This window comes from Thalassophryne amazonica, chromosome 6 (genome assembly GCF_902500255.1).
Source record: "Thalassophryne amazonica chromosome 6, fThaAma1.1, whole genome shotgun sequence".
Lineage (NCBI taxonomy): Eukaryota > Metazoa > Chordata > Actinopteri > Batrachoidiformes > Batrachoididae > Thalassophryne > Thalassophryne amazonica.
Genome location: NC_047108.1, coordinates 17,415,087 through 17,434,682, shown reverse-complemented (window position 1 = coordinate 17,434,682; position 19,596 = coordinate 17,415,087). Strand labels below are relative to the sequence as shown.

At 44.2% G+C, this 19,596-nt stretch overlaps 1 protein-coding gene across 1 annotated transcript in view; it reads left to right on the top strand.

Moving 5' to 3' along the window:
• plxnb3 (plexin B3) overlaps positions 1-19,596 on the top strand; it is a 158,078-nt gene that overhangs the window by 77,719 nt on the left and 60,763 nt on the right. The window contains 2 exon segments of the mRNA XM_034171829.1: positions 18,002-18,442; positions 18,633-19,356. Of these exon segments, the coding sequence (XP_034027720.1) occupies positions 18,018-18,442; positions 18,633-19,356 (1,149 nt within the window). The 5' untranslated portion in view covers positions 18,002-18,017.

The window sequence follows — 19,596 nt, the reverse complement described above, 5'->3', positions numbered from 1 at the left end:
TTATGCTGAGTCATATTGTTGCTAATTTGAGTCAGTGTCTCTATGCTGTGAGACAGGTTATGCTGAGTCATATTGTTGTTAATTTGAGTCACAGTGTCTCTGCTCTGAGATACGTTATGCTGAGTCATATTGTTGCTAATTTGAGTCAGTGTCTCTATGCTGTGAGACAGGTTATGCTGAGTCATATTGTTGCTAATTTGAGTCACTGTCTCTATGCTCTGAGACACATTACGCTGAGTCATGTCTCTATGATGTGGCATGTTATGCTGAGTCATATTGTTGCTAATTTGAGTCACAGTGTCTCTATGCTCTGAGACGTTATGCTGAGTCATATTGTTGCTAATTAGAGTCACAGTGCCTCTATGCTCTGAGACAGGTTATGCTGAGTCATATTGTTGCTAAATTGAGTCAGTGTCTCTATGCTCTGAGACAGGTTATGCTGAGTCATATTGTTGCTAATTTGAGTCAGTGTCTCTATGCTGTGAGACAGGTTATGCTGAGTCATATTGTTGCTAAATTGAGTCAGTGTCTCTATGCTGTGAGACAGGTTATGCTGAGTCATATTGTTGCTAATTTGAGTCAGTGTCTCTATGCTCTGAGACAGGTTATGCTGAGTCATATTGTTGCTAATTTGAGTCAGTGTCTCTATGCTCTGAGACAGGTTATGCTGAGTCATATTGTTGCTAATTTGAGTCAGTGTCTCTATGCTCTGAGACAGGTTATGATGAGTCATAAAGTAAGTCCCTTCGGCTGCTCCCTTGTTTGTACTCTGTGTCGCCACAGCAAATCCAAGGTGGATCTGCATGTTGAATTGGCACAGGTTTTACGCCAGATGCCCTTCCTGACGCAACTCCACATTACATGGAGAAATGTGGCAGGGGTGGGATTTGAACCCGGAGCCTTCTGAACTGAAACCAAGCACATTAACCACTTGGTTAATTTGAGTCACAGTGTCTTTATGGTGTGACATGTTATGCTGAGTCATACTGTGGCTAATCTGAGACACAGTGTCTCTATGCTCTGAGACATGTTATGCTGAGTCATAGTGTGGCTAATCTGTGACAGTGTCTCTATGCTCTGAGACACATTATGATGAGTCATATTGTTGCTAATCTGAGTCGAATAAGACTCGATTGTCACAGCGGCCTGTTAAATGTGATGTCCTCTGAGTGTTAACGGCAATATTTGAATTTGACTCCAGACTAATGGCGAACATTTGAAATGTGTTGAATTATTTGTGGGCGTGGCGTGTGCACTCTGAGCACTCCTCTAGTTTTTCCTCTGTGTTCTTCTGTTGTTTGTGTTGTTCGGATTCGGGAGGATCCAGGTTGTATCTGACTGAACTGTGTGTGAGCTCTGTGCTTCGGTGCAGTTTGATTGACAGCTCAGGCAGGGGTAATCTCAGAGACGGTCGGTCCGCGGCGGTGCTGTGATGGGTCTAACTGCTGCTGTCAAACACGATAACGAGCTGTCGGACTTTATCTCAGACTGTAAAACCATGATGCTCTACAGGTGGGCGCAGCCAATCCAAGACCCTTGTGCTGCTGGAGATATAAAGGTTGCTGGTTTGATTCCTGTGGGAGTTGTTTGTTCCTGCTGGTGCTGATCAGCACCAATTGTCATTTGTTGAAGAATAGTAAATTAAATTATACAGAACTGAAAGCACAAATTGATGAGGTGATTAATTGATTAATTAATTATTCAGGAGCAGTGTCGTTAAGGTGGGAAAATAAACACAAATGTGAATATTACTCCACAGTGCAGCTGAATATAGAATTCTTTTGTCTCCTATTCACAGTAACATCTGAATGCACCATAAATCTTTTTTTGAGTGATGTGTCCTAATTTTCATTAAAATATCTTTTAACAGAACAGCACTTCCTGTTTACGATTCTGCATGAAATGAATGAAATTAAATGGTAGAATTTTGTACCGGCTTTCACGCCGCATTCAAAATCCCAGAGATGGAGTGAAGTGTTGTTCGCCTCTTCACGCCTCGTTTGACAGCCGCTCCAGATGCAGACGTCAGAGTGAGTCTGCAGTTGGCGCCGTTTCCTGTTTGTCACCTCGTCTTCACCCAGTGTCAGCCGATTCACACCACAGCTCCGGAGCCGCCCCTGAACGCCTCATTTGATCTGCTTTAACACATCTTTTCAGGCAAGAACATTTACCTGCACAGGTGTGACCAGAGAGACACAACTCAAACACAGCACCTGGCCAACGTTATTGATTAATATGTTGATTCTAATTCAAATTAATTATTTAGTTTCAGAAAAATGAACGAAAGAAATAAAACAAAAAATTCTTCTGACTGAAGGAAATGTGGTCAGATGTCTTTAACATTATGGAACCTGCCATCCAAACAGTAAACCCTATTTCCTGTAAGCGGGTTTTGATCCCCGATTGTGACTTTGGCAAAAACAACAAAATCCCAGTCAGGGCCTGAGATTTGGGTGTAATTTGTGGTAAAAGCAGCATTGTGGAATGTTGTGGATAGTTTCCCGTCACGTCTTCTCATCGTCTGTGCACACCCGGGTTCTGGTCCAGGCTCTGGTCTGGGATGAGTTGACCGAAGTATCCGGGTATTGATATATTAATACTGGAGGTTCTTCAGCTGTTAAAGATCACTTTTACCTGGCTGGGTTGACCTGCTGACCTCAGCATCACCTCTCCCCAATAATGGCTGAAGCTGATTGGGGGGGGGTGGCAGGTTGCTCTGGGGGTTAGGAGTTGGACTATTGATATACTGACTATGGTTTGATCACAGGTGTTTGCTTCAGACTATGTCTTTGTCCTTGGACAAGATGCTTCATCTGGATCATCCCAGTCCACCCAGCTGTAAATGGGTACCGGCCTTGGTTGGGGAAGTAACCTGCATTGGTCTGGTGTCCCATCCAGGGGGAGTCGTAAACTCTCATCGGCTTGATGCTACAAAATTCAGAGTTAAGCGCTGACACCATCAGGACTCAGGGTCTCATTTCAACTTCCCACCTTCCTTCCAAAACCTGTTCGTGACCATCAAAGTGGTTTAATGTGAAGTCCTATGTAGGTCCTGAGGCCTGATGGGGTCGGTGACAGGACATCAGTCCAGCGCAGGTTACTTCCCCAACCAAGCCCGGTACTCACTTACAGCCAGGTGGACTGACAATGCAGATTAAAGCCCAATCTCAATTCTTTTTTGTACCCCTTCCCCTTTCCCTTGGCCCTACCCCTACCCCTACGCCTACCCCTTTAAAACAAGGGGTAAGGTGAAGGGGTATGCCTCTAGCCCTATGAATTGAGACAGCCCTCCGCCTTAGGGGGAAAAAAAACTGCCCGTGTCAAACTGCCATCTTCATTGTTTGTCAACATGGCAACCGAAGTGAAACTTGTTGCAGTAGCCTGTTTGCTCTTTTTATTTTCTTGCCTTTCTGCATAAATGCAGAAACAGAAGAAGTTGCAGATTTCTTCGACACATTGCAATCATGTCGGAGAATTTTGTGGTATTAATAATTAATTTAATTAATTTGTAATTTATAAGAATTAAAAGTGTTAATTAATTAGTAATTAATTGATGTTAATAATACCAATGATAATTAGTCATTAATAATAATTATTATTGTTGATTAATTGATTAATCATTAATTGATTGATTAGTAATTAATTAATTAATTAGTAATTAAAATAAATAAACAACTGAAATATATCAGTCTGTGCAGAATGAATGTATACATTATACAAGTTTCACTTTTTGAATAGGATTACTGAAATAAATCCACTTTTTCGTGATATTCTAATTATATGACCAGCACCTGTATGTATGTTATGGGCTGCATCTAGTTCTGTTAACCTTATATTTCTTTTTCAGATTCTCCCATTTTTTGCATCCAGCCCTATTTCCTTTAGAAATTTCCTTGACAATAATAATAATAATAATAGCAGGACGTCAGGTTATGTGTTACACATATACATGTGTGTGTATATATTTTCGAACATTGGTGAAACTTCTCCTCATTTTCTGCCTGAAAGCTTATTAGGAGCCGAATGTGCTCAGGGCTCCCTGTTTGTTTACAAAATACACACGTGTTACAGACCTTGAAATCCAACAGCAGGAATCGTTATTATCTAAAGATTTATGAACATACAAATTATACATACATACATACAATTATTCCATTGTGAGAAATAAGTGTCTTATCGTAGCGTTTGTGTGTATCTGCATTATAACGCCTCGGCGCACGAGCGAAGTTATGATATTCTTCAGAACGACAATGTACGCAACATGCATCCAGCAGCATACATGTTGCTGTCATAGGCAATTGCTTGTAAAGTTTTTTGGCAAGTTATAACTTTCTAAACAGCATATTTTGTAATGAAAGCCCGCCGCTTACATTTGTGCGGCTCTTTCTGCACCATGTTTGTTTCTTTGGAGACAGCAGTAAGCTCCTCCTACCCCTCCAAACGGAGTGTGCATCCAGATTCACGGCCGAGGGGTAGAATTGAGATTCAGCCTAAGTGTCTTCTTCAAGGACACAAACAGGTACTGCGAGTGGAATTATAGTGGCTAAGTTTGTAAAAAGTAAACTCATCCTTTAATTGTTAATAAAAGTCATCGGGTAGCACTTATTGGCTGACTCGTTGAGCGTTGCGGTGATACTCGTCTACGTCTCTTTTATTCACCCGAATCCACTGCAGCAGAAAGTCAAACAAGTCAAATAAACTCGGCCCTGGTCAACGGTTTAACTACTGTTCTAAATCTGTGCTCAACATTTATTAAGCTGTAACCATAGCAACACCGCTGATGCTCCAGGTTCTTCTCAGCACCTTCGTCCCTTCACTCCCTTCTCCTCTATTTCTAACCTGCTTCTCCTCCTCGTTATTCTGTTCTCATTTCTGCCGGAATATTCAGCGGTTGACTTTGCTAATCGTAGCAGTTTGTACTTCCCTCTCCCTTTGTTCCTCTCTCTCTCTCTCTTTATTAATTTTCTCGTGGGTTCTCTCGTCTCCTCGCTCCTTCGCCCCTCCCTCTCACTCTGTATGTAAATGAGGGACGGGCTGCGTGGAGGTGATGATTACAGGGTGCCTCACCTCAGGCACACACACACACACATTCTTCTTCTTCTGTCTTTGTGAGGACCTTCCCTGACTCACTGCATTTAACCCAACATTGCTGCTAAAAAACCCAGTTCTGACCATCACCCCCAAACTGAGCATAAACCCCGACAGCGGATCTTTAAGGACCTATGAGGACGGAGGCTCATTCAAAATGACCTCACTTTTGAAAAGAAGTGCTCACGACTTAAAGCGGTCCTCACAAAGACGTGAATGTGAGTCCACCTCCACACGTTTAATCTTTGAGCTGCTGACTCCTCAAAGAGAATATAAAATCTCACACACTCGCACGTCCGTGTGTGTGTTTGTGCAGTTAAATCTTCTTTGTTCGTCTCTTTTGCGACTCTACTTTGTCCGACTCACTGTTTCTCTGCGTGCGCGATGAAAGAAATCACGCACACTTTTTTTTTCCTTTGGCCTACTTCTCGCTCATACTCTTTCTCGGGGGCCAGTGCCAGAGCCTTACTGTGATCCATTCAGGGCGTTTCCACCATCAGCGCCCAAAGTAAAGCCCTCGTTCCTACTGACTCCGCCCACTCCTCTATCGCTAAACTATCACCAACATATTTTCAAACTCACGAAAACAGAATCTGTGCAGGGTTCTCACCAGGATTGTTTTTTAAACACCATAGGGGGGAATTTAGTGGCACATAGCCACGTGATGAGCACTGCAGACACGAGCATTGTAGCAGGGTCTGGGGTTGCTAACTGGGACATTAAATAACGTGCGACATGTCCTTAAAAAAAAAATAATAAAGCCCCCCCGATGCTGGTTAAATCTCAGCATAGGGGCCCCCTATGCTCAATGTGCAGGCAAGAACCCTGCAGTGATTATCTCCAGAAAGGGTTTTGTTCTTGGCTCCAGTGTTCTGACGAGATGTCATTCTTGTTGAGAAGCCGGCCCAGTTCTCTCTACCCAGACATTCATACCTACCCCCGTCAAGTTGATGTGCCCCTCTTTACTCCCTGACTGAGGAAAGAAAATACAACAGCAATAAGTGTCTTTCCAATTTTACAAAAGTTAAAATTTGCATGTCCATGCTGTATTTACACAATATTGTTGGGACGCGGAACTGTCGATTTATGCGACATGACTCACAATTTGACAAGACCGCACATCTTGACAGAACGCCGGTTGTCAGAAATCTGTGTGAAGAAGACGGGACTGGATCTCGTTGAAGTTTGGTATGAGGTCAACTCATACCAGATTTCCTCCGCACGTCTGTCTCAATGTGCTGAAAAAGTGCTGATGTCCACGTCTTTTCACAATTCCTGTGCTAGTCAGATGACATCCCGGATAAAACACAGCGTCCAGTTTGGAAATGAACAGCACATTCCACTGTTACAGGAGTTTTTGTCATGGAAAGAGGAGAGGAGGCTCCGTGTGTCGTGGCGGTGCTGCATGGCGCAAAGCAACACCATGATGAAGCCTCACAGGACATGTTCTGGCATGTCCAGGCACATCCACAATTTCTCGGATAATCACTCGATGGAAAAACCACCGACAGCTGTCTGAATGCCACCTCAAAGCCGTCCTGTGAGACCAAAACGGAGGTGGTTTTGTCTCGCTCCAGTAGCGAATCCATCGTGACGCACGAAGCCTCCGCTCGGCTTTCCATGACAAAATCTCTTGTTAAAAGTGAAATCTGCCGGAAAATGGTTGATGTCCAGCTCTTGTGATAACCAGAGAAATGGCACACGATGGTCACGGATCCAGACAGCCATCCGTTTAGAAATGAAATGGTCATTCAGCCTGTCGATGGCGGCTTCGGAGCGCGGTGCACCACCAGTCGTTCTGGGCCGTCCTTAAAGCAACAGTAACACTCCGTAATCTCTTTGAAGCCCATAAAATTTTCACCAAAAACCATCTGAATTTCTCTAATGGTGTACACTTTGATGTCCCTCACAGTTTCTGAAAAAATTTTGATCAAGCAAAGCAGCAGTCTCTGAGCCATTCCTAAACAATGAAAAAAACGAGGAGAAGGGTGGACCACTCCTCACTCAAAGCCTGCTCACAGGCGAATGACGCAACCGACAGGCGTGAAAAAACTCACGCATGCGCACGAAGGTTCAAGCTTGGCTGACGCAATCACACGTGATTCAAATCCATATGGCTTTTGAAAAAAATAATAAGGTCGGATACTTTTCTAATAGGCCTCGTATTTCCATATTATTTGTACATAAGGGAAGATAAAAGAATGTTGGGCCATGGCAAAGGTTTACACTCTGAGTGCGCTCGAGTTACTTCAGCTTTTTCCTGGAGCCAATAACATTCACAAACATATCGAAAACAGCATTATTTTTGCAGACACAAAAACGTATTTTGCAGAATTAACAGTACAGAGAAAACAATTTTGTTGTCCAACAGAGGGTGCTCCAGCTACATTTTTTTTGTAATGCTATCCAGCATGGTTGGGACCCCATCACCCCTTGGCCATAGTAGCTACAAGAGACAAAAGCAAAGCGACCAGCTGCTGTTCATTTTTAATCAGTGGTGGAGTTTTTCAGCAACAAGAGACAAGTGGTCACTATGCCGACAGCTAGGCGGGGCCAAAATAGACAAGATGTTTGTTTTGTGCAAATGCCAATCAATGTGACACAGCAACTTCCAATCTCGGTGACCTGGAAATGTTTGTGTGTGAAATCTGTTGGTGTGTGGTGTGTTGTCTTGACCGTGTGGTTGCACACCACACACTGTACCACCAATGATTTTTATCTCCATGTGTGTGGTCTCTCAGGTTTTGGAAACCTACTGACAATTTTAAAATCTTGTCCTGTGAACCAGGCTTTACATGCATCATGTGCAGAGTTAAGGGCCCTATCTTGCACTCATCATTAAGTAGCGTAGTGAGTCTCATTGCTAGTTTTCAACTGATGCATCTATTGTTTTCACACTCTGCGCACATGTAGCTTCAATGCCAAACGTTGTGTTCTCATCTGTTCCAGTGGGCGTATCAGTCTGAAAATGAGGTGTGGTCAGGTGCATTGTTGGTGGGTTGCTTTTGTAAGGTTGCACTTTCAAACACTGAAAACCTGGACTAAGTCTGAGTCCAGAGTTTTTCAGCTGTTTTGACGTGAGAATATAATCGGGTTCCTGTCTGGGTGGATGCCATCCAGGTCCTGAGGTGGTTCTGTAGTGTGGTGGGGGGTGGATGCAGTGATGTGTGGCACCTGTAGACCTTACATAGGCGCGTTCATGATGTGTGTACACGCTGCTTGTGCAAATATGGATGAACATCAATGGCATCAAATTACAGCAATACTAACTGAAAAATTAAATGTAAAATGAAATAAAAGTAAAAATGAAAAGACTAATGCAAACTCTACACACTGCAATATGTCCATGTTCCAGTCAATCACAAATATTTTGCTGATCAATTTAAATGGAAATATGTCTTTCACACCATTTTTTTTCTTGACCTTGTCCTTTTTCTGATCCTCTCCAAAAGTCTCAAGATATCTGCCAAAGTAATGTTCCCACCAAGTTTGGTGAAAATCCACCCAGCCATATTGTAGTTATCTTGTTCACAGGCATGGCTGATTACCAAGACACTCAACTGCTTCCCCTCGGAAGCTTTGGTTACTTTTCCCACACGAGCTGCTCAGGAGCTTTGACACATTGTGTACAGATCTGTTTCCGCACCAGAAAAGCTCTCACTTGAGTCTGCCATCTAAATAGCATTGTACCAAGGTCAAGTGCACACTTTACTTTATGTTACCCCCAGAACAGCTGGACACACCCCCTGTATACAGTTACACGGGAGATCATCAAGATAGGGCCCACGGTGTGACAACATCATTCTGCACAGACTGACCTGCTGTTTTCTGAGTTATCACATTTCTGTGACGTTCAGAGAGCCATGTGCTGCACACGGAAAGGTCAACAAAGGTTTGCGTGGTCAAAGGTTGACAAATGGGAACTCCTGATGCACCTCCAGGTGCGCTGCACTGCATACACACAGGAATGGAGCGTTTCTAATGTAGATGCACCTTCACAATTCACTTGCAGGCAGGTGCCAAACTCATGTCTGACCTTTGACCTGTTGGTGCAGGTGGCGTGCATGTAACCGTGAGACAATGAGCCGCTGAACACAGTGTGAGGGTGTGGCTCGTTTGTCCTCACCACACTTTGATTCTGATTCAACGGGAAACCTTCAGAGCGATAACGGGAAAAACGCCCCCTTTTTTCAACAGAGAGAGAGAGAGAGACAGAGAGAGAGAGCTGATCTGAATGCAGGAGATCAAAGAGAAATTCATCTTCACACGTCGGCTCTTTTCCTCATTTCTGACTTAACGCTCCATCGCCTCCAGTCCTCCGCTCGCTTCCCCCCTTTTCTCTCTCTCTCTCTCTCTCCCCCCCACCTCTTTTCTTTTTCTCCCTCTCTCGCCCCTCGTCCGTCCTTCTTCTAACCTCTGCCCTCTCTCTCTCTCTGTCTCTGTCTCTCTCTCTGTCTCTTTTTCTTCTAACTTTCAACTCCAAGCCTCATTTACTTTCTCTGACAACTTACAGCTCTCTCTCTCTGTTCGGGCAACATGAATTATAGATGAAGTTCGCTCGCTCGCTCACTCGCTTCCTCGCTTGCTCGTTCTCTTTTTAAAGAAACTGATTTTTCTGTCCAGGCTGAAGGAGAAAGTGAACTTATTTCCATAGTGTGTGTGCATGAAGCAAGATGTTCAGTATCACCATGGAAATGTTGGAAGTGTGTGTGTGTGTGATGTCCTCGGGCCTTTCTTACTGTTTCCCAGCATGCACTTGGAGAAGTTATACAGCAAATGTTTATCCAGACTTTTTGTTGGAATCGGAGGAGGCGGGGCGACACAGCGAGAGTGAAAAGAAATAATTTTTGCTGTGGTTCATACCAGAGGTGGGATGAAGTCACTGTCGAGTCATTCTCAAATCATCATTCTGCCAGTCCCAAGTCAAGTTTCAAGTCAGCTTCCAATCAGTCCACTTGGGACTTGCTGAATCATGAGTTGATGGTGACTTGTTGCAGATGTTTTATCACTCTGTGGGCTCCAGCATCATCTTCTATGCTGTCATGTGCTGGGGGGGCAGCAGGCTGAAGGCCGCTGACATGAACAGACTCAACAAGCTCATCAGGAGAGCTGGCTCTGTCCTGGAGGTTGAGCTGGAGTCTGTGGTGGAGGTGTCAGAGAGGAGGATGCTGAGGAAGCTGCTCAGCATCTGGGCCAACACCTGCCACCCCCTGCATGTCACACTGACGTCCTGTCAAAGCACCTTCAGTCGTAGACTGAAACCAATGAGGTGCACCACAGAACACCACAGGAGGTGTTTCCTAACTGTGGCAATCAGACTGTATTATTCCTCACCGCCACTCCCAGGATAAATACATAAAAAACAGTTATTCAGTTATTCAGACTAAATTTGTTGTATATATTGTAAAAAAACAAAACAAAACATTGTTTACTGTTTCTATATATATATATATATATATATATATATATATATATATATATACACTCAAAAATATAAACGCAACACTTTTGGTTTTGCTCCCATTTTGTATGAGATTAACTCAAAGATCTAAAACTTTTTCCACATACACAATATCACCATTTCCCTCAAATATTGTTCACAAACCAGTCTAAATCTGTGATAGTGAGCACTTCTCCTTTGCTGAGATAATCCATCCCACCTCACAGGTGTGCCATATCAAGATGCTGATTACACTCCATGATTAGTGCACAGGTGTGCCTTAGACTGCCCACAATAAAAGGCCACTCTGAAAGGTGCAGTTTTATTTACTGGGGGGATACCAGTCAGTATCTGGTGTGACCACCATTTGCCTCATGCAGTGCAACACATCTCCTTCGCATAGAGTTGATCAGGTTGTCAATTGTGGCCTGTGGAATGTTGGTCCACTCCTCTTCAGTGGCTGTGTGAAGTTGCTGGATATTGGCAGGAACTGGTCCAGAGCATCCCAAACATGCTCAATGGGTGACATGTCCGGTGAGTATGCCGGCCATACAAGAACTGGGACATTTTCAGCTTCCAAGAATTGTGTACAGATCCTTGCAACATGGGGCCGTGTATTATCCTGCTGCAACATGAGGTGATGTTCTTGGATGTATGGCACAACAATGGGCCACAGGATCTCGTCACGGTATCTCTGTGCATTCAAAAAGCCATCAATAAAATGCACCTGTGTTCTTTGTCCATAACAGATACCTGCCCATACCATAACCCCACCGCCACCATGGGCCACTCGATCCACAACATTGACAGTTTGTGCAGAAATTCTTTGGTTATGCAAACCGATTGTTTCAGCAGCTGTCCGAGTGGCTGGTCTCAGACAATCTTGGAGGTGAACATGCTGGATGTGGAGGTCCTGGGCTGGTGTGGTTACATATGGTCTGCGGTTGTGAGGCGGGTTGGATGTACTGCCAAATTCTCTGAAACGCCTTTGGAGACAGCTTATGGTAGAGAAATGAACATTCAATACACGAGCAACAGCTCTGGTTGACATTCCTGCTGTCAGCATGCCAATTGCACGCTCCCTCAAATCTTGCGACATCTGTGGCATTGTGCTGTGTGATAAAACTGCACCTTTCAGAGTGGCCTTTTATTAAGGGCAGTCTAAGGCACACCTGTGCACTAATCATGGTGTCTAATCAGCATCCTGATATGGCACACCTGTGAGGTGGGATGGATTATCTCAGCAAAGGAGAAGTGCTCACTATCACAGATTTAGACTGGTTTGTGAACAATATTTGAGGGAAATGGTGATATTGTGTATGTGGAAAAAGTTTTAGATCTTTGAGGTTCATCTCATACAAAATGGGAGCAAAACCAAAAGTGTTGCGTTTATATTTTTGTTGAGTGTGTGTGTGTGTGTATATATATATATATATATATATATATATATATATATATATATATATATATATAATTTCCAATAATAAATTAATTAAATAGAGGCGGTGCTGTGGATTAGTGGTTTACTCTGTTTCCTCACCACAGAAAGGTCGGACGTTGGAACCCAATGGTTTCCAGCTATTTTCTGTACAGGTTTCTTTCCAGAAAGGTAATCTGGCATGGTGGGGAGCAAAGTGCAGCTGGATCCCTACGTGATCCACTGTGAGGACTCTGAGCAAACAGTAGGAGCTGGAAGGATAAATATTTATTTCTGGTAATTTAATTTTCTAATCTTCTATGGTGGTATTGTGGTGTCACACAGGCTGATCAAGATATAAGAACACATTTTATTCTGGGCCTTTAGACTTCACAGCCCAGTTTAGATCAGAACCTGCGCAGTCCTTTATAAAAAAAAAACACTGTTTTAGAAGAACATTTTTACACTTAGTGAAGGCTGATGTTTGAGCCAGAGGACAAGGTCCAGATTATGAAAAAGAAGAAGAAAAAAATCACTGATAGAGAAACAGAGGGGAAAAAAGCCAAAACTAGTTCAACACCAGTTTAAAAAAAAATAAAATCAGGCGGCACTTTGTCATAAACCGAACGATTCATTGGAGGTTTGAGTGGTTTCGCTGTGTTGCCATGGATACAGGTTTGTTGCCATGGTGATGTTACTACAGGCAACTACAGTTTGACCGTCAGATGAAAGTCTGAAGCAGGGAAATATTTTATTAATAACTTGAGAGAGCAGCGCGGAAACAGTCCTCGGTGTCTTCCTGACTTTGAGGTTCACTTTGTTGGTTCCTCTGCTGTTTCCTGTGAACAGGTACGAGGTAGCTGAATGGTTATTACGCGGACGTCAGCTCTACACCACTGCACGGCCACTCTGGAAATGTAGCTGTGTTTACAAGAACCAGGACTTGAGGCGAGTCAGACCCAAAGGTTCACATAAAAGATAGCAACACAGAAACAGAACATGGAAGCTTGGATCTCATTTGGTCCATCCATCCATCCACCCATCCATCTATCTCACATCTCTCTGCTCCACCACATCCTCCAGTTGCCCTTTGGAATCCCAAGATATTCCCAGGACAGATCCATCTGACCTGGGGGTGGGTGATATGTGCTATGAAGGGCGAACATGGTGCAGGTGGTTTAACTGAGGTGCTCCTGCCCTCAACGCATGGATCTGTCTATGGACTCACCTGCTAAGATGATTGTTGCAAGAAAAAGCTGCATAGTCTTGGCTTTTCATGCCCACCCCTGACCAAGCATGTTCTGGGTCTGCCCCGGCCTCTCCTCCCAGGTGGACCAGAACAGAAGAGGCATCCTGAAGAAGTCAGATGTTTTCAGCTGGCTCCTTCAAACACAAAGGTCCACCAGTTCTACTATGAACTCCTTTTGGAACCCAGAGCTCCAGAGACCCCTCCAAGATTCACCACCTGAATGTATTGGAGGATTGTGTTTCAGCCTGTCATCCGAGTCATCAACCACATTAGCTCCTGGTATTATCTGCCCACGCCAATGGTCAGGTGAGGCGCCGCAACAACAGCGATTCGAGTCCATATCAATCTGCATACTGTTATTTCAGTCGGGGAGGCCGGGGCCCCTTCCTGGACCCTGGCCGAGTAGTGAACTTCATCTGCGAGTGCCTGGGAGCCATTGAGGTTCAGCTTGACGATGCATCATGGAGTCACCATCGTGTGGACATCCCACCTATGATGACACATACGGGGGTTTGAAATAAATTGAAACTGAATTGAATTTGGTTCTGTTCATGTTGGTGGTGTTGAGGTGCTGATTCAGGTTTGAGTATTTGATCTTTGGCCTTTGATTTCCACATACAAAATGTCAATGATTAACCATAAAACAGCTCGAATTCCAGGAATTCGTCCTCTGCAGCAATTTTATCATGAAAATTCATTTTAAGTATATCTCTATTTGGGTTGATGACCTTTGACCTGAATGTTTACACAAACAAGGGGCGCCGCCGGAGCATCTCTCATCTCCACGTTCTCACCATCGGAATGTTCACCAGCAGTGTGGCTCTGATCCTGGATCACCAAAAACTCTTCTGTTCTATAAGCAAATTTCAAATATTTAGATTTTTTTCCCTCAGATTTTAGATTCAGGCTCATATTTTTGTCCACACTGCTTTTATTTCTCTGACTGAAACCAGAATCTCTATGTAATTAGTTTCGGTAATGATGTGTGTAGGACTTAGGTTTGTCGATTCTCTTAATTTTGTTGTTTTCATTGACAAAATTTTAAGGAGCTGGTGGACGGTGGCGAGTACTAGTTCTACACTTCATATCGTGTTGAAGGCTTCTAGAGAAAGTGCCATCTAGTGGTCATTTGGATGGTTTGCAGCTGCGTTTGAAGCATTTGGATTGACCATCTCTAAATCTGTGTCCATGGTTTTCACCATAGACTGTATCTCTCCTGGACAAAGCCTGCTTGATCTCACATCTATTTTTTTTTTTATATAGACCTGGAACAGCAGATATGAATCTCATATCTGGGCACCGTCATGTTGGCAGCACCGATTCTGGCTACATCATGATGAACTTATTAACCCTCTGGGGTCTGAGGGCATTTTTAGGACAGTTCACTCACCTGGCATATGGGTGATTCTTTAACTACGGGCACTATTGGCCTTGTAAATGTAATTTCCACCACACCATTGCCTTACAATATAAAGCGCCTTGGGGCAACTGTTTGTTGTGATTTGGCGCTATATACATGTGCTCTGATGTCACTGTTTATCTCCATAGAAACTACCCAAACAATCTTTCATACGAACTGTTTAAAGGAACATTACAGTGTTGTGGTGGAAATTACGGCAATAGTGTGGGACAACTACATTTTGTTTAAAAACAGTTGTATGACATTGAATACCCCAATTATGTTTTGATTATTTTACTGATATTTTATTCAGAGATATTTTAAAACATTAGAAAAAACGTTTCTTTACCATTCATTTTTATCATTGAAGATCAAAAGTCTGGGTGTGGGACAAGCACAAAACGGCAATATTTGCATATAATGATGCTGAAAAAAGGTGAAAAAGTCATCATAGACTACTAGAACAAATTTCTTAACACACTTTCATTGTAAAGATAACTATGAAAGTGTGAAATTTCCCCTTTTTTCTGTTTTTCATACAATATGATCAAAGGACATAAGAAGTGCCCGTAGTCTAAGAATCACCCATAAATGTATTATTATTGCTGTTAACAGCTCTCCCTGCATTCCACAATCAAATTTCATGTCTCTTTTTTTCAGGACAACCTGTACTTTCAGAATATATATGCTATAGTTGTGTTTTATAAGTGTAATAAAGGTTTACAGTCAGAAATAAGAAAGGAAAAAAATAAAGCGGAAATAATTTTCCACACACATTTATTCAAAACACACAAACTATAATAAACAACTGTTTTGACACTTTATAAAGGTAATTTGGGCTCTTGTGTGAAAGTCTGTACAACAAAAAGGTTCAAACAATAAGCACAAATGCACATTTTGAACAGTATATACAAAATGGTTTATGCGTTTTTTTTTTTGTTTTTTTTTGTCTTCATCTCAAAGCAATTTCTGTCTGCTATTACACAAAGGTCACATCACAAACTTCTACTTCTACTGTGTTTTGGAGTGTTCTGTCCTGATCTGAAATGCAGCTTTGACACTTTGGCCCATTTACACTCTGAGCAATGGCCCCAACCCCCTCACTCCATTGATATGGTAAACAGTGCTTTACGCCGGAGTGAGAGAGCTTGCCACAGGCTTATCCAGTAACATTCACAGGTAATAAGGAGTGGAGCATCTCTAAAACTAACACACTCTGTGTTTGAGTATGTGAGATTGTCATCTTAGGCCCTCCGTCTGCTCACTTTCACTGAGCTGTGCGTAATGGCGCAGGGCGCATTGGAGCAAGCAGCCAGATGGCTATTCAAATGGGCAAACTAGTAAAACATCATGCCTAAAAACGATCTTTGGTGTGTCACGTGAGGTAAATCTGCCCTACGATTGGATTTTGGAAAACCGTGTGACAGTGAACCAATTCCGATTGGACACTCACATTGCGCATGTCATCGCACAGCTTCTATGAGGAGTGTAAAGATGGCCGACGGCTGGCTCGAAAGTCAGCGGAGTTAACTTTTCAGCAAAAAAGTTATGTTTCTATCTCATATCATTAAAAAGTTATTTATAATGTAGTAATGCTTGGTCTCAGCCGTTGTATACGACGGCGTCGGTCCCAGAGGGTTAATATGTAAAGGGGCGGAGTGTGGGTGGCTCAGTGTGTGAAGACACAGTCCTGACACAGTCTGCTGTCCTGTCATGCCTGAAGACCTCCACCACAGTCCCTCTACCCAAGAAATCCCCCATAAACAGCCTCAGTGACGACCGGCCTGCTACAGTCACACCGGTGATGAAGTGTTTTGAAAAAACTGGTTAGAAGTCACATCACGTCATTCATAACCCCCACATCAGAACCAAACCAATTCACTTACAAGACCAACAGGTCAACAGGATGCTATGACCTCCACGCCACAGTGACTCACCTGGACCAACAGGGTAACGGCACCTGGCTTCTCTTCGTGGATTATAGTTCAGCATTCAACACCATCCTCCCCCACGGCATCATGAGGAACCTGCTGAACCTCAGTCTACCTCATTCCACATGTCTTTGGATGAAGGACTCTCTGTCATCGGGGTGAATGTGAGGCATTATTGTAAAGCGCTCTGAGTGGCTGACGTAGATGGAAAAGTGCTATATAAATGCAGTCCATTTACCATTTTTGTCAAATCGCACACAGAGAGTCAGGATTGGCCCCCACGTATTCACAGCTCTCACACTCAGCACCGGTTGCCCTCAAAGCTGCGTGCTGAACCCGCTGCTCTTCACCCTCTACACCTCTGACTGCACCTCGTCCATACCAGCAACACGTTCATTATGTATGCGGATGACATTCACAGTGGTGAGCTGTATCACTGGATGAGATGAGTCTGCCTACCGGGAGGAGGTGGAACAGCTGACAGTGTAGAGTAGAGAAAATAACCTGCTCCTGAACGCATCCAAAACCAAGGAGCTAATCATAGACTTCAGGAGAAACAAAACAGACATTCAGCCTGTTATCACTGGGGGACCTGTGTGGAAAGGGTCAGTTTTCTGGGAATCCACATAGATGAGAAACTGACCTGGGACAGGAACATCACACACTTGGTAAAGAAGGCATAGCAAAGACTCCACTTTCTGAGAATCCTCAGGAAAAATAACATCAGCCAGAGATGTCTGGTGTCTTTTTCCGACTCTGCCATGAAGAGCATCCTCACATATTGCCTCTGTAGGTGGTTTACCAGCTGCACAGGGGCAAACAGGAAAAAGCTCCAGAGAAGATCATGGGATGCCCTCTACCCACACTGGAGGACCTTCATGGCTCTGACTGTCTCAGGAGAGCCAACATCATCCTAAAGGACTCGTCCCACCCTGGACACTCTCTGTTTGAGCTGCTGCCATCAGACAGATGGTACAGGACCATTAAAGCAAGAACAAACAGACTGAAAAACAGTTTCTACCCAACTGCTGTTAGAGCTTTGAATGGAATCAAACAGGCAGGTCACATGATACACTTGAGAGCAATATTTGTTTATGTGCAATATCCACAGTTTTGTACTTTTCTGTCTTTTTTTGTATGTAATCTCTTTTTTGTTACTACATACTTATGATTTTTTTTCTTTTGCGCTTTGAACAGACATTTTTCATTCTGTTAAATTTATGTTTCTTTCTTTTCATCTCCAGATCTTTCTAGTCTGCGTGTGATTTACAGGTTTACATTTGCACTGAAAGGCTGAACTTTACCTTTCATTGTACTTCTGTTACAGTGATATAATAAAGAATCTGTCTCTTTATGAAAGAAGCTTGAACACGCATATCACTCGATTGATGTATCAATTGGGCTCCAATTTTAATTGTAAAATAGACAGGATGAATGTTGCTGAGAGATGATCATTAAGTCTCTCTCTCTCTCTCAGGTAAAGAGGAGTGGCCATGTTGGCCCCCTCCGTCTCCCCATTATTACTCCTTTTCCTGCTCCTCTTCTTCCCTCCATTCCACCTGCTGGAAGACGTTGACGTGACCTCTAACCCCTCTGTGCAATGGGTGGAGCTAGATGGGGCTCCTCTCTCTCACCTGGTGCTGGATCTAAAGGCGGGGCATGTCTACATAGGAGGAGTCGACCACCTGTACCAGCTGACCTCTGACCTGGAAGTGATGTCACACGTGGTGACGGGACCTGAGCTGGACTCTCCGGACTGCCTCCCCCCGATCGTCGATGAGGACTGCCGCTCGGCCACGCCTACTCACAACTACAACAAGTTGCTGCTGCTTGAGCCAGGGGGAGGAGGTACAGAGGGGGCGGAGCCGGGGAGCTTGATTGTGTGTGGTTCACTTTTTCAAGGCATCTGTGAAAAGAGGTAAGGGGCGGAGCATAAGAGCAGTCTTTCAAGCTCATTAAATATAGGTTTTTCCTTCCGTCAACCTTTTTGTAGCGACTCCAGTATTGGTTCTGTATTGATTCTGTATTGATCACATGGTGCGTTCAGGTTGTGCTTGAAAAACTTTCTGAAGGTTTTCCTGACTGTGACTCCTCCTCTCCTCCTGCAGGAGTCTCTCCAACATCTCACAGCTCCTCTACCAGACCTCCAACCCCGTCGACACCCAGTACGTCGCCGCCAATGACCCCCGTGTGTCCACCGTTGCCGTGGTGATAACGACTGGGAACAAGCAGGATTTGGGAGGGGCCCTGCGCTTGATGTTGGTTGGTCGGGGCTACACCACCAAGGGCCCTGGTGATATCCCGCCCATCACCACGCGCCGCCTGTTCCCCGTGGCTCCTCCTCAGCTGGCGTTCTCCCAGGAGGAGGACCTGGGCAAGCTTGTTGTGGGGAGTTACTCTGAGTACAACAACCATTTTGTGACTGCCGTCACCCACGGCAACCATGTCTACTTTTTGTTGTCACGGCGGGATATGTGGTACAAGAGGGAGTACCGGACCTATGCCTCCCGTCTCTGCACCTCCGACCGCAGCTTCTACTCCTATGTGGAGGTTCCGCTGCTCTGCCGCGGCGGATACAACCTCGCTAAAGGGGCGTGGCTCGGCACTCACATGGACGCTCCAGCTCTGTTCGTCGTCATGGCGATGGGGCAGGCGTCGACGCCTGTGGCAACAGGTCGCTCGGCTCTGTGTGTTTACAGAATGGCGGAGCTGGACGCCATGCTGCAGCGAGCGCAGGAACTGTGTTACACTGAAGAAGGGCGCGGGAGTGGCGGTCAGGAGGAGGCCTACATCGAGTACGCTGTGTCGTCCAAATGTGTCAAACTATCCAAGGTGAGGATGCACAGACACACGGCCACCAGCCGCTTCCTCAGTGTCAAAGCTAACAGCCAGTCAGAAAGCCTGTTTTTAAATTTTGAAAAATATGTTTAAAACATAAGCCCTGCCCCTCCCCCCTCCCTGAAAAACAGAATACTAACACATGAGTTTGAGATTAAATCTGGTGGGAACATTTTTACTGTCCGCTGAAGTGAAGAAGGTGCAGTCAATGTGGTGACGTTTTTCAACTATTCG